This window comes from Panthera uncia, chromosome D4, assembly GCF_023721935.1.
Source record: "Panthera uncia isolate 11264 chromosome D4, Puncia_PCG_1.0, whole genome shotgun sequence".
In the NCBI taxonomy this organism is placed as follows: domain Eukaryota; kingdom Metazoa; phylum Chordata; class Mammalia; order Carnivora; family Felidae; genus Panthera; species Panthera uncia.
In genome coordinates this window covers 30,721,081-30,736,847 of record NC_064807.1, presented here as the reverse complement: position 1 = coordinate 30,736,847, position 15,767 = coordinate 30,721,081, and the positions used below count along the sequence as shown (strand labels likewise).

Here is a 15,767-nt window from a genome sequence, read left to right as displayed (position 1 = left end):
AAAGGGTCCATTCTACTAGTCTTCTGGCAGTTTTCTGGGTTATATAGGCAGATGTGGGTGGAATCTAAGTAATCAGCAGGATGCGGTGAGCCCAGCGTCCTCCTATGCCACCATCTTCTTGGGGCCATATTGTAGGGCAACTTTCTATTGCCTGGTTTTGTTGTGTAATAAACAATTTGGCTCTCTTTGTTCCTGGCTCCTTGGAGGGTGCTTCTAAATCCTTGGAATTTCCTGAGTGATAAGAGTGTCTTTGTTATTTATGGTAGGTCCCTGGATAGTTTTAAGGTATGGGCTGGCTCTGCTGGAAAGACCCACCCATGTGATTAGAGGTTTGGGGATTTGGGCCACATGATATCAGCCTGAACCCTGAACCTTTGAAGATGGAAGCAGGGCTGGAGCTTGAATTCAATCATGTGGACAGTGATTCAATCAATCATATCTATATAGTGGAACTTCAATAAAAACTCTGGATACCTGAATCTTAGGTGAACCTCCTAGATAGGTAATCATACATCACTGTGATGGGAAGGTGATGTGTTCTGAGTATATGGAAGCTTCATATTTCCTCCAAGATCTCATTCTATGTATCTCTTCATTTGGCCAGTCCTAATTTGTATCCTTTATAATAAAACTGTAATTTTAAGTATGGTGCTTTTTGAGTTCTGTGAGTGAAGACAGAAACTTCTACCTCAGGCAATATGACTGAAGGAATGAAAGTAGCTGCCAGGTCCTGGCATTTTGAAAATGGAAAAAGAACAACTCTTCCCCCTCCACCCCCAAATCCCCTGAGGACTCAGGTTCTGTTTTCTTTTCAGTTGGGGCTAGTTTTAAAAGAGGACAGACTTGGAGTCAAAGAGACCAGTGATGTATAAAATTAGTTAGGTCCATTCGGAGGCATAAAGAAGGTCCAGCATTACAGGGGATGGGCGTCATGTTTAAAATGCTGCAATGCTGCTTAACATAGGGGTTTATGTTTCTTGACTTTGGCTATGTTTTCCCTCCAGCCCCTCAGATGCAGATGGCAACAAACTAGGAATTGCTGGAGAACAGAGAAGCAATTTTTTCCCTTTTAGGTGGCATGCTATTGTGGCAGGCACATGCTGTTATAAGGGATAAACTTTGATATACAAAAAGATTACAAACACAAGGCAAAGTCAAGTCACAATTTCATCTTGAATCCAAAGTGGCAATCTCCTAAATTGAAGCTAGAGCTACTTTGTTTAATTAGGAGCTTCAAAAAAAAATCAAGTTTAGTATTATGTTACAATTAGTCTAATAATACTTTCCCCTCCTTTCTGAGGGTCTCAGAGGGAAAGGAGTGTTCTTGATCATCTTTTTAAAATAAAAATTGTAGGCCCGGTAGAGCTTTCAAAGTTCCTTCTGAGATTTAGGGAAGGAAGGAAATGAGGAGGGGATAAAATTACAGATTATTTCATACATTTTCCCAGTTCTAAAAAGAAAACTACTTTGGCATTCTGATAAACTAGTTTTCCAAAAAAGATTTTGGGCTTTGGCTTAAGGTCCCTCTAAAGCCATTGTCCTGTTCATTTGAATGCAACTCCAGAAAGGCTAGTATAGTGATACATTTCATCTACCAACTTTAGTGTAAAATAACGGGGTACAAAATGTTGGGTTCTCCACCCCAACAGCAGCAAATACCTATGTACAAATGGGAACTCCTTTTCTCAAAACTGAACTATGCCCATTTCTTGAATTAACTTTGCCACTGTGGTTTAATTGCTTATTTATGATAGGCAGAGTCACAACTGTGATGAGGAAAGGGAGTTTTTGCACTGGTTAGGTGGCCAGGCAAGATTACCAAGGGGTTCATACCGGCTCCAGAAAGTGAAGCAGGTCATGCCCACTGCTTGCAACCAGATCATCTCCACTCCTTGGAACCAGAACAACTCCACTTCAGTAAACTGGATCACTCCCACTCTTGGAAAGTAGGAGCGGATCGTCTCTCCTCCCTGAGGCTGGGAATGGATCATCCCTATTCCAGCTGAAGAAGGAAGGTAGACACTGCCAAGCTGTCTGCCACCTGCCACTCTAGACTTGATTGTCCCCATCAGACCTTCAAACGATCTGGATGTGGCTGACTTCTTCATGTCTCCAAGCTTCCTGCAGATGGCAGAGCCCATGGTGGACAGGGCAGCTGACATCTTTTGTTTCATGTCGACATTGGAGACTTGAACATCGTGCCAGCTTTTGGACAGATTCTGCCTCAGCCCCACCAAGGTTATGAGGCCCAGCTTTCTTTTGAGCTCCATACAATGTCTTTTTTTCGCTGCCAGGGCACAGCGTAAGGTTACAATTTTCCCGTCTAATTTAGTGAGCTCAGATTTGAGCTCCTTTCCTTCAGCCTCTGTGAGATCCTCTAGTTCAGCAGTTGGGTGGGATTCATGTGTGCTTGCCAAGGTCTCTGTCATGGTTCCTGGCATGGACTGGAAATGAAGATCTTCATGAAGAGAGTCCAGGTCCAATTCTTGGTAGAGAGAGTCATACTCCTAGCCAGGGGAGAAATAATCTTGGCCAACAGAGTCGAAATCTAAACCTGCAGAGTCCGACCCTTGGCTTGTGGAGTGGGACTCTGGGAGCGATGCATCCATGTCTTATTAGGTGGACCAAATGCCTTGGCGACTGGTTGGGTATTCAGACGTTATTCTGACATGCAGAATGGATGCCTCAGCCCGGAGGGTCCACTTCTGGGTAGAGGGTAGGGAGTGGGCAGCGACAGGGACTTGCCCCTCTGGCTTCGGGGCACAGAGGCAACACTTACTGGCTGAAGGCAGAAGTGGAAGGAACCTGGGGTCAGCTGCAAGGACTCTAACACTGTGGGTGGTGGTTCAACATCACAATGATCGTGTAAGGTGGGTAGTGGGCCCATTATTGTCAGAGAAGAGAGGTACTTTTCTTTCTGCTATAGTAGGGGGTAAGTCCTCACTTTCAAACAAAGTCTGACTTCCCTTACAGACACCGGATATTGTCAAACTCTTGAAAATCAGTTGAACCCTGTGTACAAACAGAAAATTTCTGAAAAAGCTCAATACATAAAATAAAAACCGCCCCAAAGTGGGGCAGAGAGTCTAGAACTCTTGGCCTTGACCTGTCTTCATTTTCCCTTCCCAGGTTACCAAAGGGCCTCAAGAAACTCTTAGGACTACTCATAAAGTAGGTTTGGAGGCTCCTCATAACTCTTGAGTCTCGATGGTGACTAATGTATTCACATGGCATAAATTATCAACCATGTCAGAGGCTTGGGATGGTGAAACTCAGAAAATGAATCTCTCCACTCAAAGTTGTCTGTTATTTTTGGGAGTAGAGAGAGGGAGAAAAGTAAATCTGTAATAGTTGCAGCAGCAAATTTAAGCTTAACAAAAAATGAAGACTGTTGTAGTGTGAGAATTCAGGAGAGAAGGAGTAAGCCATGGAAATGGGCATGGTTTTCAATATTGTAGTTCCATTTTTTCTCCAAGCAACCACTCACATTTCGGAAAGCATGTCTGTCTACATAGATGGTTATCAGTTGTAGGAGATGGTCTGCAAATAAAAATGGTAGTTGGACAGGTTCTGTCAGGATGTAAAACCACCATATCCCTTATTTCTACTCAGAGGTTGTAATGTATGCAGTGGAAAAATCAGGACTTCAATCCAGTGAGGGCAGGTGGTCACATATTTCTTAGCCCATTGTCAGGCTACCATTCCCAGGGAATAGCCTTGAGGAAGTTTTAGCTTTTGTGATTTTGTTGGAGATTCTGGTAATTATTGCAAGCATGATCTTGTGGAACATGATGTGATCCCTGGAAAATTTCAGCAATTTGCCATATGCATGCCATAGCATGCCATAGCATGCCATAGCATGCCATAGCATCTAGCTGGGCTGCAAACTAACATCAAACCTTCCTTTGGGGGAGGAGGAGGGAAGATGGCGGCGTAGGAGGACGCTGGGCTCACCGCGCGTCCTGCTGATCACTTAGATTCCACCTACACCTGCCTAAATAACCCAGAAAACCGCCAGAGGATTAGCAGAACGGAGTCTCCGGAGCCAAGCGCAGACGAGAGGCCCACGGAAGAGGGTAGGAAGGGCGGCGAGGCAGTGCGTGCTCCATGGACTGGCGGGAGGGAGCCGGGGCGGAGGGGCGGCTCGCTGGCTAAGCAGAGCCCCTGGGTCTGGCTGGCAAAAGCGGAGGGGCCAGACGGACTGTGTTCCGACAGCAAGCGCGACTTAGCGTCTGGGAGGTCATAAGTTAACAGCTCTGCTCAGAAAGTGGGAAGGCTGGAGGACAAAGGGAGGGAGAGCTGCTGAGCCCCCGGACGACAGAGCTCAGTTTGGTGGGGAACAAAGGCGCTCGCCAGCGCCATCTCCCCCGCCCATCCCCCAGCCAAAATCCCAAAGAGAACCAGTTCCTGTCAGGGAACTTTCTCGCTCCGAGCAAACACCCAACGCTGTGCTTCTGCGGAGCCAAACCTCTGGCAGCAGATCTGACTCCCTCCCGCTGCCACAGGGCCCCTCCTGAAGTGGATCACCTAAGGAGAAGTGAGCTAAGCCTGCCCCTCCTTCCCCCACGCACCTTGCCTACCCACCCCAGCTAATATGCCAGATCCCCAGCACCACAAGCCTGGAAGTGTGCAAGTAGCCCAGATGGGCCACGCCACCCCACAGTGAATCCCGCCCCTAGGAGAGGGGAAGAGAAGGCACACACCAGTCTGACTGTGGCCCCAGCGGTGGGCTGGGGGCAGACATCATGTCGGACTGCGGCCCCGCCCACCAACTCCAGTTATACACCACAGCACAGGGGAAGTGCCCTGCAGGTCTTCACCACTCCAGGGAATATCCAAAATGACCAAACGGAAGAATTCTCCTCAGAAAAATCTCCAGGAAATAACAACAGCTAATGAACTGATCAAAAAGGATTTAAATAATATAACAGAAAGTGAATTTAGAATAATAGTCATAAAATTAATCGCTGGGCTTGAAAACAGTATACAGGACAGCAGAGAATCTTGCCACAGAGATCAAGGGACTAAGGAACAGTCATGAGGAGCTGAAAAGCGCTTTAAATGAAATGCAAAACAAAATGGAAACGACGACAGCTCGGATTGAAGAGGCAGAGGAGAGAATAGGTGAACTAGAAGATAAAGTTATGGGAAAAGAGGAAGCTGAGAGAAAGAGAGATAAAAAAAAATCCAGGAGTATGAGGGAAAAATTAGAGAACTAAGTGATACACTAAAAAGAAATAATATACGCATAATTGGTATCCCAGAGGAGGAAGAGAGAGGGAAAGGTGCTGAAGGGGTACTTGAAGAAATTATAGCTGAGAACTTCCCTGAACTGGGGAAGGAAAAAGGCATTGAAATCCAAGAGGCACAGAGAACTCCCTTCAGACGTAACTTGAATCGATCTTCTGCACGACATATCATAGTGAAACTGGCAAAATACAAGGATAAAGAGAAAATTCTGAAAGCAGCAAGGGATAAACGTGCCTTCACATATAAAGGGAGACCTATAAGACTCGTGACTGATCTCTCTTTTGAAACTTGGCAGGCCAGAAAGGATTGGCACGATATCTTCAGTGTGCTAAACAGAAAAAATATGCAGCCGAGAATCCTTTATCCAGCAAGTCTGTCATTTAGAATAGAAGGAGAGATCAAGGTCTTCCCAAACAAACAAAAACTGAAGGAATTTGTCACCACGAAACCAGCCCTACAAGAGATCCTAAGGGGGATCCCGTGAGACAAAGTACCAGAGACATCACTACAAGCATAAAACATACAGACATCACAATGACTCTAAACCCATATCTTTCTATAATAACACTGAATGTAAATGGATTAAATGCGCCAACCAAAAGACATAGGCTATCAGAATGGATAAAGAAACAAGACCCATCTATTTGCTGTCTACAAGAGACTCATTTTAGATCTAAGGACACCTTTAGATTGAGAGTGAGGGGATGGAGAACTATTTATCATGCTACTGGAAGCCAAAAGAAATCTGGAGTAGCCATACTTATATCAGACAAACTAGACTTTAAATTAAAGGCTGTAACAAGAGATGAAGAAGGGCATTATATAATAATTACAGGGTCTATCCACCAGGAAGAGCTAACAATTATAAATGTCTATGCACCGAATACCGGAGCCCCCAGATATATAATACAATTACTCATAAACATAAGCAACCTTATTGATAAGAATGTGGTCATTGCAGGGGACTTTAACACCCCACTTACAGAAATGGATAGATCATCTAGACACAAGGTCAATAAAGAAACAAGGGCCCTGAATGATACATTGGATCAGATGGACTTGACAGATATATTTAGAACTCTGCATCCCAAAGCAACAGAATATACTTTCTTCTCGAGAGCACATGGAACATTCTCCAAGATAGATCATATACTGGGTCACAAAACAGCCCTTCATAAGTTTACAAGAATTGAAATTATACCATGCATACTTTCAGACCACAATGCTATGAAGCTTGAAATCAACCACAGGAAAAAGTCTGGAAAACCTCCAAAAGCATGGAGGTTAAAGAACACCCTACTAACGAATGAGTGGGTCAACCAGGCAATTAGAGAGGAAATTAAAAAATATCTGGAAACAAACGAAAATGAAAACACAACAATCCAAACGCTTTGGGATGCAGCGAAGGCAGTCCTGAGAGGAAAATACATTGCAATCCAGGCCTATCTCAAGAAACAAGAAAAATCCCAAATACAAAACCTAACAGCACACCTAAAGGAAATAGAAGCAGAACAGCAAAGGCAGCCTAAACCCAGCAGAAGAAGAGAAATAATAAAGATCAGAGCAGAAATAAACAATATAGAATCTAAAAAAACTGTAGAGCAGATCAATGAAACCAAGAGTTGGTTTTTTGAAAAAATAAACAAAATTGACAAACCTCTAGCCAGGCTTCTCAAAAAGAAAAGGGAGATGACCCAAATAGATAAAAGCATGAATGAAAATGGAATGATTACAGCCAATCCCTCAGAGATACAAACAATTATCAGGGAATACTATGAAAAATTATATGCCAACAAATTGGACAACCTGGACGAAATGGACAAATTCCTAAACACCCACACTCTTCCAAAACTCAATCAGGAGGAAATCGAAAGCTTGAACAGACCCATAACCAGCGAAGAAATTGAATCGGTTATCAAAAATCTCCCAACAAATAGGAGTCCAGGACCAGATGGCTTCCCAGGGGAGTTCTACCAGACGTTTAAAGCAGAGATAATACCTGTCCTTCTCAAGCTATTCCAAGAAATAGAAAGGGAAGGAAAACTTCCCGACTCATTCTATGAAGCCAGTATTACTTTGATTCCTAAACCAGACAGAGACCCAGTAAAAAAAGAGAACTACAGGCCAATATCCCTGATGAATATGGATGCAAAAATTCCCAATAAGATACTAGCAAATCGAATTCAACAGCATATAAAAAGAATTATTCACCATGATCAAGTGGGATTCATTCCTGGGATGCAGGGCTGGTTCAACATTCGCAAATCAATCAACGTGATACATCACATTAACAAAAAAAAAGAGAAGAACCATATGATCCTGTCAATCGATGCAGAAAAGGCCTTTGACAAAATCCAGCACTCTCAACAATAGCAAATTATGGAAAGAGCCTAAATGTCCATCAACTGATGAATGGATAAAGAAATTGTGGTTTATATACACAATGGAGTACTACATGGCAATGAGAAAGAATGAAATATGGCCCTTTGTAGCAACGTGGATGGAACTGGAGAGTGTGATGCTAAGTGAAATAAGCCATACAGAGAAAGACAGTACCATATGTTTTCACTCTTATGTGGATCCTGAGAAACTTAACAGAAACCCACAGGGGAGGGGAAGGAAAAAAAAAAAAGAGGTTAGAGTGGGAGAGAACCAAAGCATAAGAGACTCTTAAAAACAGAACAAACTGAGGGTTGATGGGGGGGGGGAGGGAGGGGAGGGTGGGTGATGGGTATTGAGGAGGGCACCTTTTGGGATGAGCACTGGGTGTTGTATGGAAACCAATTTCACAATAAATTTCATATATTGAAAAAAAAAGAAGGTGTGTTATGTATATAAAATGGAATATTACTCAGCCATCAAAAAGAATGAAATGTTGCACTTGCAACAATGTGGATGGAGCTAGAGTGTATTATGCTAAGTGAAATAAGTCAGCCTGAGGACAAACATCATATGATTTCACTCATATGTAGAATTTAAGAAACAAAACAGATGAATATATGGGAGGGGAAAAAAGAGAGAGGGAAACAAACCACAAGAGTCTCTTAAAGACAGAGTACAAACTGAGAGCTGACAGAGGGAGGCAGATGGGTGAATGGGCTAGATAGGTGATGGGTATTAAGGAGGGCACTTGTTGTGATGAACACTGGGTGTTCTATGTAAGTGATGAATCACTGAATTCTACTCTTGAAATCAATAATGCACTGTAAGTTAACTAGAATTTTCTTTTAAATTGACAAAAAAAAAACAAACAAAAATAATAAAAATTAAGCCTAGAAGTCTATATTTCCTCCACACAAATATATTATGAGAATTATATATGCCACATCTCAAAAGAAAAAACTAAAATGGGAGTATTTCAGAGAACATGCAATGGTAGAGCAGATAAGAAGGATGAATTTTGTAATCATAAGACCTAGGTTTGAATTCTAGCTCTGCCATTATTATATCTGTGAATTTGGGCACATTACTTAACCTTTCTCTCAGTGTCCTCATCTGTGAAAATGGGAAAAATAATACTAAAGCAGCAGAATACACATTCTTCTAGAGTGCACATGGAATATTTTCCAGAGCAGATCACATACTGGATCACAAATAAGCCCTCAAAAAGTACAAAAAGATCCAGATCATATCATGCATAGTTTCAGATCACATCACTATGAAACTTGAAATCCACCACAAGAAAAAAAATGGAGAGCCCTAAAATACAAAAAAGTTAAAGAAAATCCGACTAAAGAATGAATGGGTTAACCAGGAAATTAAAGAAGAAATTTTTAAAAATACGTGGAAGCAAACGAAAATGAAAATACAACAGTCCAAACCCTTTAGGATGCAGCAAAGGCAGTCCTAAGAGGAAAGTATATTGCAACTCAGGCCTATTTCAAGACACAAGAAAGGTCCCAAATACACAATCTAACCTTACGTGTAAAGGAGCAAGAAAAGGAGAGGCAAATAAAGCCCAAAGCCAGCAGAAGAAGGGAAAAAATAAAGATTAGAGCTGAAATAACGATATAGAAACAAAGAAACCAGTGGAACAGATCAATGAAAATAAGAGCTGGTTCTTTGAAAGAATAAATAATTGATAAAACCCTAGCCAGGCTTATCAAAAAGAAAAGAGAAATGACCCAAATAGATAAAACCATGAATGAAAGGGGAGAGATCACAACCAACACCAAGAAATACAAACAATTATAACAGAATATCGTGAAAAATTGTATGCCAACAAACTGGACAACCTGGAAGAAATGGAAAAATTCTTAGAAACTCACACTACCAAAACTGAAACAGGAAGAAATAGAAAATTTAACAGACCCTTAGCCAGCAAAGAAATTAAATCAGTTATCAAGAATCTCTCAACAAACAAGAGTCCTAGGCTAGATGGCTTTGCAGGGGAATTCTACCAGACATTTAAAGAAGAGTTAATACCTATTCTGAAGCTGTTCCCAAAAAATAGAAATGGAAGGAAACCTATCAAACTCATTCTATGAAGCCAGCATTACCTTGATTCCAAAATCAAAGGTTCCACTGAGAAGGATATTTAAAGGTCAATATCCCTGATGAAGCTGGATGCAAAAATTCTCAACAAGTTACTAGCAAATCAAATTCAACAGTACATTAAAAGAATTATTCACCGTGATCAAGTGGGATTTATTACTGGGCTGCAGGGGTGTTTCAATATTTGCAAATCAATCAACGTGGTATACCACATTGATAAACATAAGAACCTTTTGATCCTCTCAATAAATGCAGAAAAAGCACTGACAAAATACAGCATCCTTTCATAATAAAAACCCTCAACAAAGTAGGGATAGAAAGAACATACCTCAACATAATAAAGGCCATATACAAAAAGCCCACAGCTAATATCATCCTCAATGGGGAAAAACTGAGACCTTTTCCTCTAAGGTCAGAAACAAGACAGGGATGTCCATCTCACCATTGTTATTTAACACAGTACTGGAAGTCCTAGCCTCAGCAGTCAGACAACAAAAAGAAATAAAAGGCGGGGCACCTGGGTGGCGCAGTCGATTAAGCGTCCGACTTCAGCCAGGTCACCATCTCGCGGTCCATGAGTTCGAGCCCCGCGTCAGGCTCTGGGCTGATGGCTCGGAGCCTGGAGCCTGTTTCTGATTCTGTGTCTCCCTCTCTCTCTGCCCCTCCCCCGTTCATGCTCTGTCTCTCTCTGTCCCAAAAATAAATAAAAAAAAAAAAGTTGAAAAAAAAAGTTGAAAAAAAAAAAAAAAGAAATAAAAGGCATTCAAACCAGCAAGAAAGAAGTCAAATTTTCACTATTTGGGAATGACATGATTCTTTATATAGAAAACCCAGAAGACTCCACCAAAAATTTGCTAGAACTGATACACAAATTCAGTAAAGTCACAGGATACAAAACCAACGTACAGAAATCTGTTGCATTTCTATACACGAATCATGAAGCAGCAGAAATGGAAATGAAGAAATCAATCCCATTTACAATTGCAACAAAACCCACAAGATACCTAAGAATAAATCTAACCAAACAAAGAGGTAAAAGATCTGTATTCTGAAAACTATAGAACGCTGATGAAAGGAATTGAAGGAGACATAAAGAAATGGAAAAAGTTTCCATGCTCATATATTGGAAGAAGAAATATTGTTAAAATGTCTATACTACTCAAAGCAATCTGCACATTTAGTGCAATCGTTATCAAAATACCACCAGCATTTTTCACAGAGCTAGAACAAGCAATCCTAAAATTTTTATGAAATCACAAAAGACCCCAAATTGCCAAAGCAATTTTGAAAAAGGAAAGCAAAGTGGGAAACATCACAATTCCAGACTCCAAGTTATATTACAAATATGTAGTGATCAAGACAGTATGGTACTGGCACAAAAAATAGAAACATGGATCAATGGAACAGAATAGAACACCCACAAATGGACCAACAACTATATAGTCAATTGATCTTCAACAAAGTGGGAAAGAATATCCAATGGGAAAAAAGGCAGTCTTTTCAACAAAAAATGTTGGGAAAATAGGACAGCATCATGTTTAAGAATGAAACTGGACTACCTTCTTACATCATACACAAAAATAAATTTAAAATGTATGAAACACCTAAATGTGAGACAAGAAACCATCAAAATCCTACAGGAGAACATGGGCAGTAACCTCTTTGACATTGGTCATAACAACTTCTTACTAGATACATCTCCTGAGGCAAGGGAAACAAAAGCAAAAATAAATTCTTGGGACTTAATCAAGATAAAAAGCTGCACAGTGAAGGAAGCACTCAACAAAACCAAAAGGCAACATTTGGAATGGGAGAAGATACTTGCAAATAACATATCTGATAAAGGACTTTTTGGATTTTAGATCCAAAAATCTATAAAGAACTTAGCAAACTCAACACCCAAAAAACAAATAATCCGGTTAAAAAACAGGCAGAAGACATAAGTAGACATGTCTCTGAAGAAAATCTACAGATGGTCAACAGACACATGAAAAGTGTTCAACATCATTCATCATCAGGGAAATACAAATCAAAACTACAATGAGATATCACCTCACACCAGTCAGAATGGCTAAAATTAACAACACAGGAAATAACAGGTGTTGGTGAGAATGTGGAGAAAGGGGACCCCTCCTTGGGAATGCAAACTGGTGCAGCCACTCTGGAAAACAGTATGGAGGTTCCTCAAAAAGTTAAAAACATAACTACCTTATGATCCAGCAATCGCACTACTAGGTATTTACCCAAAGAATACAGAAAATACTGATTCAAAGGAATACATGCACCTGATGTTTATAGTAGCATTATCAAACTTAGCTCTCATGGAAAGAGCCCAAATGCCCATCAACTGATGAATGGTTAAAGAAGCAGTAGTATATATATACAATTAAATATTACTCAGCCATAAAAAGAATGAAGTCTTGCCACTTGCAATGACATAGATGGAGCTAGAAAGTATTATGCCAGGCAAAATAAGTCAGTCAGAGAAAGACAAATACCATAGGATTTCATTCATATGTGGAATTTAAGAAACAAAACATGAACATATAAAGCGGGAGAGAGAAACCAGGAAACATACTCTTAACTACAGAGATCAAGCTAAGAGTTACTGGAGGGTAAGCAGGCAGGGGAATGGGTTAAATGGGTGATGGGTTAAGGTGGGCACTAGTAGTGATGAGCACTGGGTGTTGTATGGTATTGATGAATCACTAAATTCTACACCTGAAACTAATATTACACTATGTTAACCTGCTGGAATTGACATAAAAACTTGAAAAAAAGAAAGAAGACAATTTTTGAAAGATACACACACACAAAAATTATATATATACTTTTGTATGCATAATATATTTCAGAATTTTAAAGAAGAAAAAGTTTAAAAATGAGGTTTTAAAAAAGAAACCTAAGCAACCTTATAGATTAGGTTTATAGACTAATATTCCAAGTTTGCTATTTAATGTTTATTTATTTTTGAGAGAGAGAGAGGCAGAGTGCGGGGGGGGGGGTAGGGGCAGAGAGAGAGGGAGACAGATTCCAAAGCAAGCTCCAGGCTCTGAGCTGTCAGCACAGAGCCCAACGCAGGGCTCAGACCCACAAACCACGACGTGATCATGACCTGAGCTGAAGTCAGAAGCTTAACCAACTGAGCCACCCAGGCGCCCCAACCCTAGTTTGCTATTTAATAATTATGTGGCCTCAGACAAATTATTCTTTGTGGATCTCAGTTTTCTAATATGCAAAAATGGGGAAACTGAGTCTCACAGAGATTTACAGTATTACTAGCACCTATCTCCCAAGATCATTATGAGGATTAAATGAAATAACATACATGAAAGGACTTAGAACAATCCTGACACATAATCCATAGTCTATAAACATTGGCTGTCTCCATTATTTTTATTATTATAGCAGATATTTAATAATGCTTATTTCCCTTTTGTCCTTTCTTTCAGAAAGGGCAGAGAAACCAATGCAAATCAAAGTCCATTCTGATTCAGCCACTAAAAAAGAATGAAATCCTGCCATTTGCAAAAACATGGATGGAGCTAAAGAGTATAATGCTAAGCGAAATAAGCCAGTCCGAGAAACACAAATACCATATGATTTCACTCGTATGTGGAATTTAAGAAATAAAACAAATGAGCAAAGGGAAAAAAAAGACACACACACACACACACACACACACACACACACACCCCAAAAAATAGACTCTTAACTAGGAGAACAAACTGATGGTTTCCGGAGGCAAGAGGAGGGGATGAGTAAAATAGGTGATGAGGATTAGGGAGCACACTTGTGATAAGCACTGAGTAATGTATGGAAGTGTTGAATCACTATATTGTACACCTGAAACTAATAGAACACTGTGACACTGACATTGAAAATGACATTGAAATTTTTTTTAGTTTTAATTTTAAAAATTCTGGATAGAGGAGCACCTGGGTTGCTCAGTTGCTTAAGTGCCCAACTTCAGCTCAGGTCATGATCTCGTGGTCTGTGAGTTTGAGGCCCATGTCAGGCTCTGTGTTGATAACTCAGAGACTGAAGCCTGCTTCGGATTCTGTGTCTCCCTCTCTCTCTGTCCCTCCTCCGCTTGTACACTCTCTCTCTCTCTCTCTCAAAAATAAGTAAAACATTAAAAAATTTTTTTAATCTGGGTAGGAAAGACACACCCCAAAAGAGAAAGTCCATTCTGAATTCCAGCTGAAGAATCAAGCAGAGCCATTAGTGTTTATTGTTTGCTGCATTTCTACTGTATTCCTTTAATTCTAAATGTACATTTTGTAGTATTTTAATGTTTCTAAAATTGGAATTGCATCTTTAAATCAATGTGTGATTTAATATAGTAGGTTTTTCCTCTTAGAAACCTCTCATTAAAATGAAGATGTGTCTTACAAATGATTGTATCTCAGAATCAAGGAAATAAAGTAATTATGCTGTTGCCATAGCAGGCATGACAATTTTAATACAAGATGAGCTAAGCAACCAGGGTGTAGAGTCCAGGCTTTAGGTTTTTCATGTTACAGCAAATCCACCACAATGTTCATAATCTTTAAAAGATCATGAGTTGGGCGTCTGGGTGGCTCAGTTGGTTAAGTGTCTGACTATGGCTCAGGTCATGATCTCAAGGTCCATGAGTTCAAGCCCTGCATCAGGCTCTACACTAACAGCCTGGAGCCTGGAGCCTGCCTCAGATTCTGTGTCTCCCTCTCTCTCTGCTCCTTGCCCCTCACACTCTGTGTGTGTGTCTCTCTCAAAAATAAATAAACATTAAAAAATAAAATTAAAATAATAAAATAAAATAAAATAAAATAAAAGAGTGTGAGTTTTCTACTAATAACCTGATTGTTCCCAGGCTTCTGCAGTGTGTGGATATGTCAGTCAAACTGCTTCACTCCCCACATTTTTTCCAGTTCTAACCCCACAGTGCCAAACTTCAGGACTTCAGCTCCCCCACCACAGGTCTTCTCAGTTAGTTCTGGGAGTCCTGTATGTTCAGGGCTAGGCCTTGCATGCACTTCTACTCTCCTCTCTGTAGATGTCCACTTTGTGCCCACTCACTTGAGGAAAGCCGTATCTCCTGGTACCCCAAATCTAAACATCATCCACCTAAATTTTCTTGCTAAATTTTCCTGCTTAGTTAAGGGTCAAGTAATCTGGGTCCCCTGCAGACATTATAGCAGTACATACATTGGAACTGCATGTAATTCAAGAAGTGTGTTGGTTGGAGAGGAGCGTGACAGTGAGTAGCAAGTCCCAACCTTGTCTTTTTACAATATCCTGCTCCCTTTAAGGCATCCTCTGAACTTCTATATCCTAAGAAGCACGCCAAGACTTCAGTTCCTTGGCAGAACACAACCAACCTATATCTACCAGCCCATAACTGACTAACTCTTTTCTTGTTCACATATCGGCTTTGCCCACTTTCTTCTGGATGATTCTCCACTGTTGCCCCAGGACTTACTCACCTTCCAACATGCTGTCCTTCGACATGTAAAAAGAAAACAAAAGTCAAACTTCTGGGAAGGGAGAATCTGTCCCCCCACCACCCTTTCCTCATCCAAATGAAGAGAGTGAGAACACCTTACATTGTGAAATTCCCTCTAAAGTTTCCCCATACTGCCTTTTATTTAGCTTAGTTCATAGGCTTTTTTGCCCTTCATCCTTAGCCAAGAAAGTAGTTTCTGGTTCAGAGTCTGGGAAAATTCCTGGAACCACTAACATTTCTGCAAGTATCAAAGGAAAGTCTATTCTTTAGAACAAAATTATAACAAAATGCAGTGTTTAAAGAGCACTTGTGACATTTTGTAGGCCTTCCTATACATACACTCCTCATGTCTCCAATAAGAAGAATCTTTGTTTTTAATCTAGTGGAGCTTCTACATCTTTTGATCATTTTCCTTTCCCGTCATCTGTCCATCTCCCTGTCATTTCTCTTCTTCTAACTCTGAAGATCTGTATGGAAAAATTCCTCCTGACAAATCCCTTCACTGAATACATATCAACTCATGCAGATGGACACT

General features: G+C 40.6%; 1 protein-coding gene across 1 annotated transcript; it reads right to left on the bottom strand.

The window, feature by feature from the left end:
* Positions 1–429: 429 nt before the first annotated feature.
* On the bottom strand, positions 430–2,887 carry TPD52L3 (TPD52 like 3). The gene is made up of 3 exons (XM_049626255.1): positions 2,780–2,887; positions 2,075–2,507; positions 430–491 (listed from the first exon to the last, which is right to left on the bottom strand). Exons 1-3 carry the CDS (start codon positions 2,885–2,887, stop codon positions 430–432), a joined length of 603 nt encoding a protein of 200 aa, XP_049482212.1.
* Between the last annotated feature and the right edge of the window lie 12,880 nt (positions 2,888–15,767).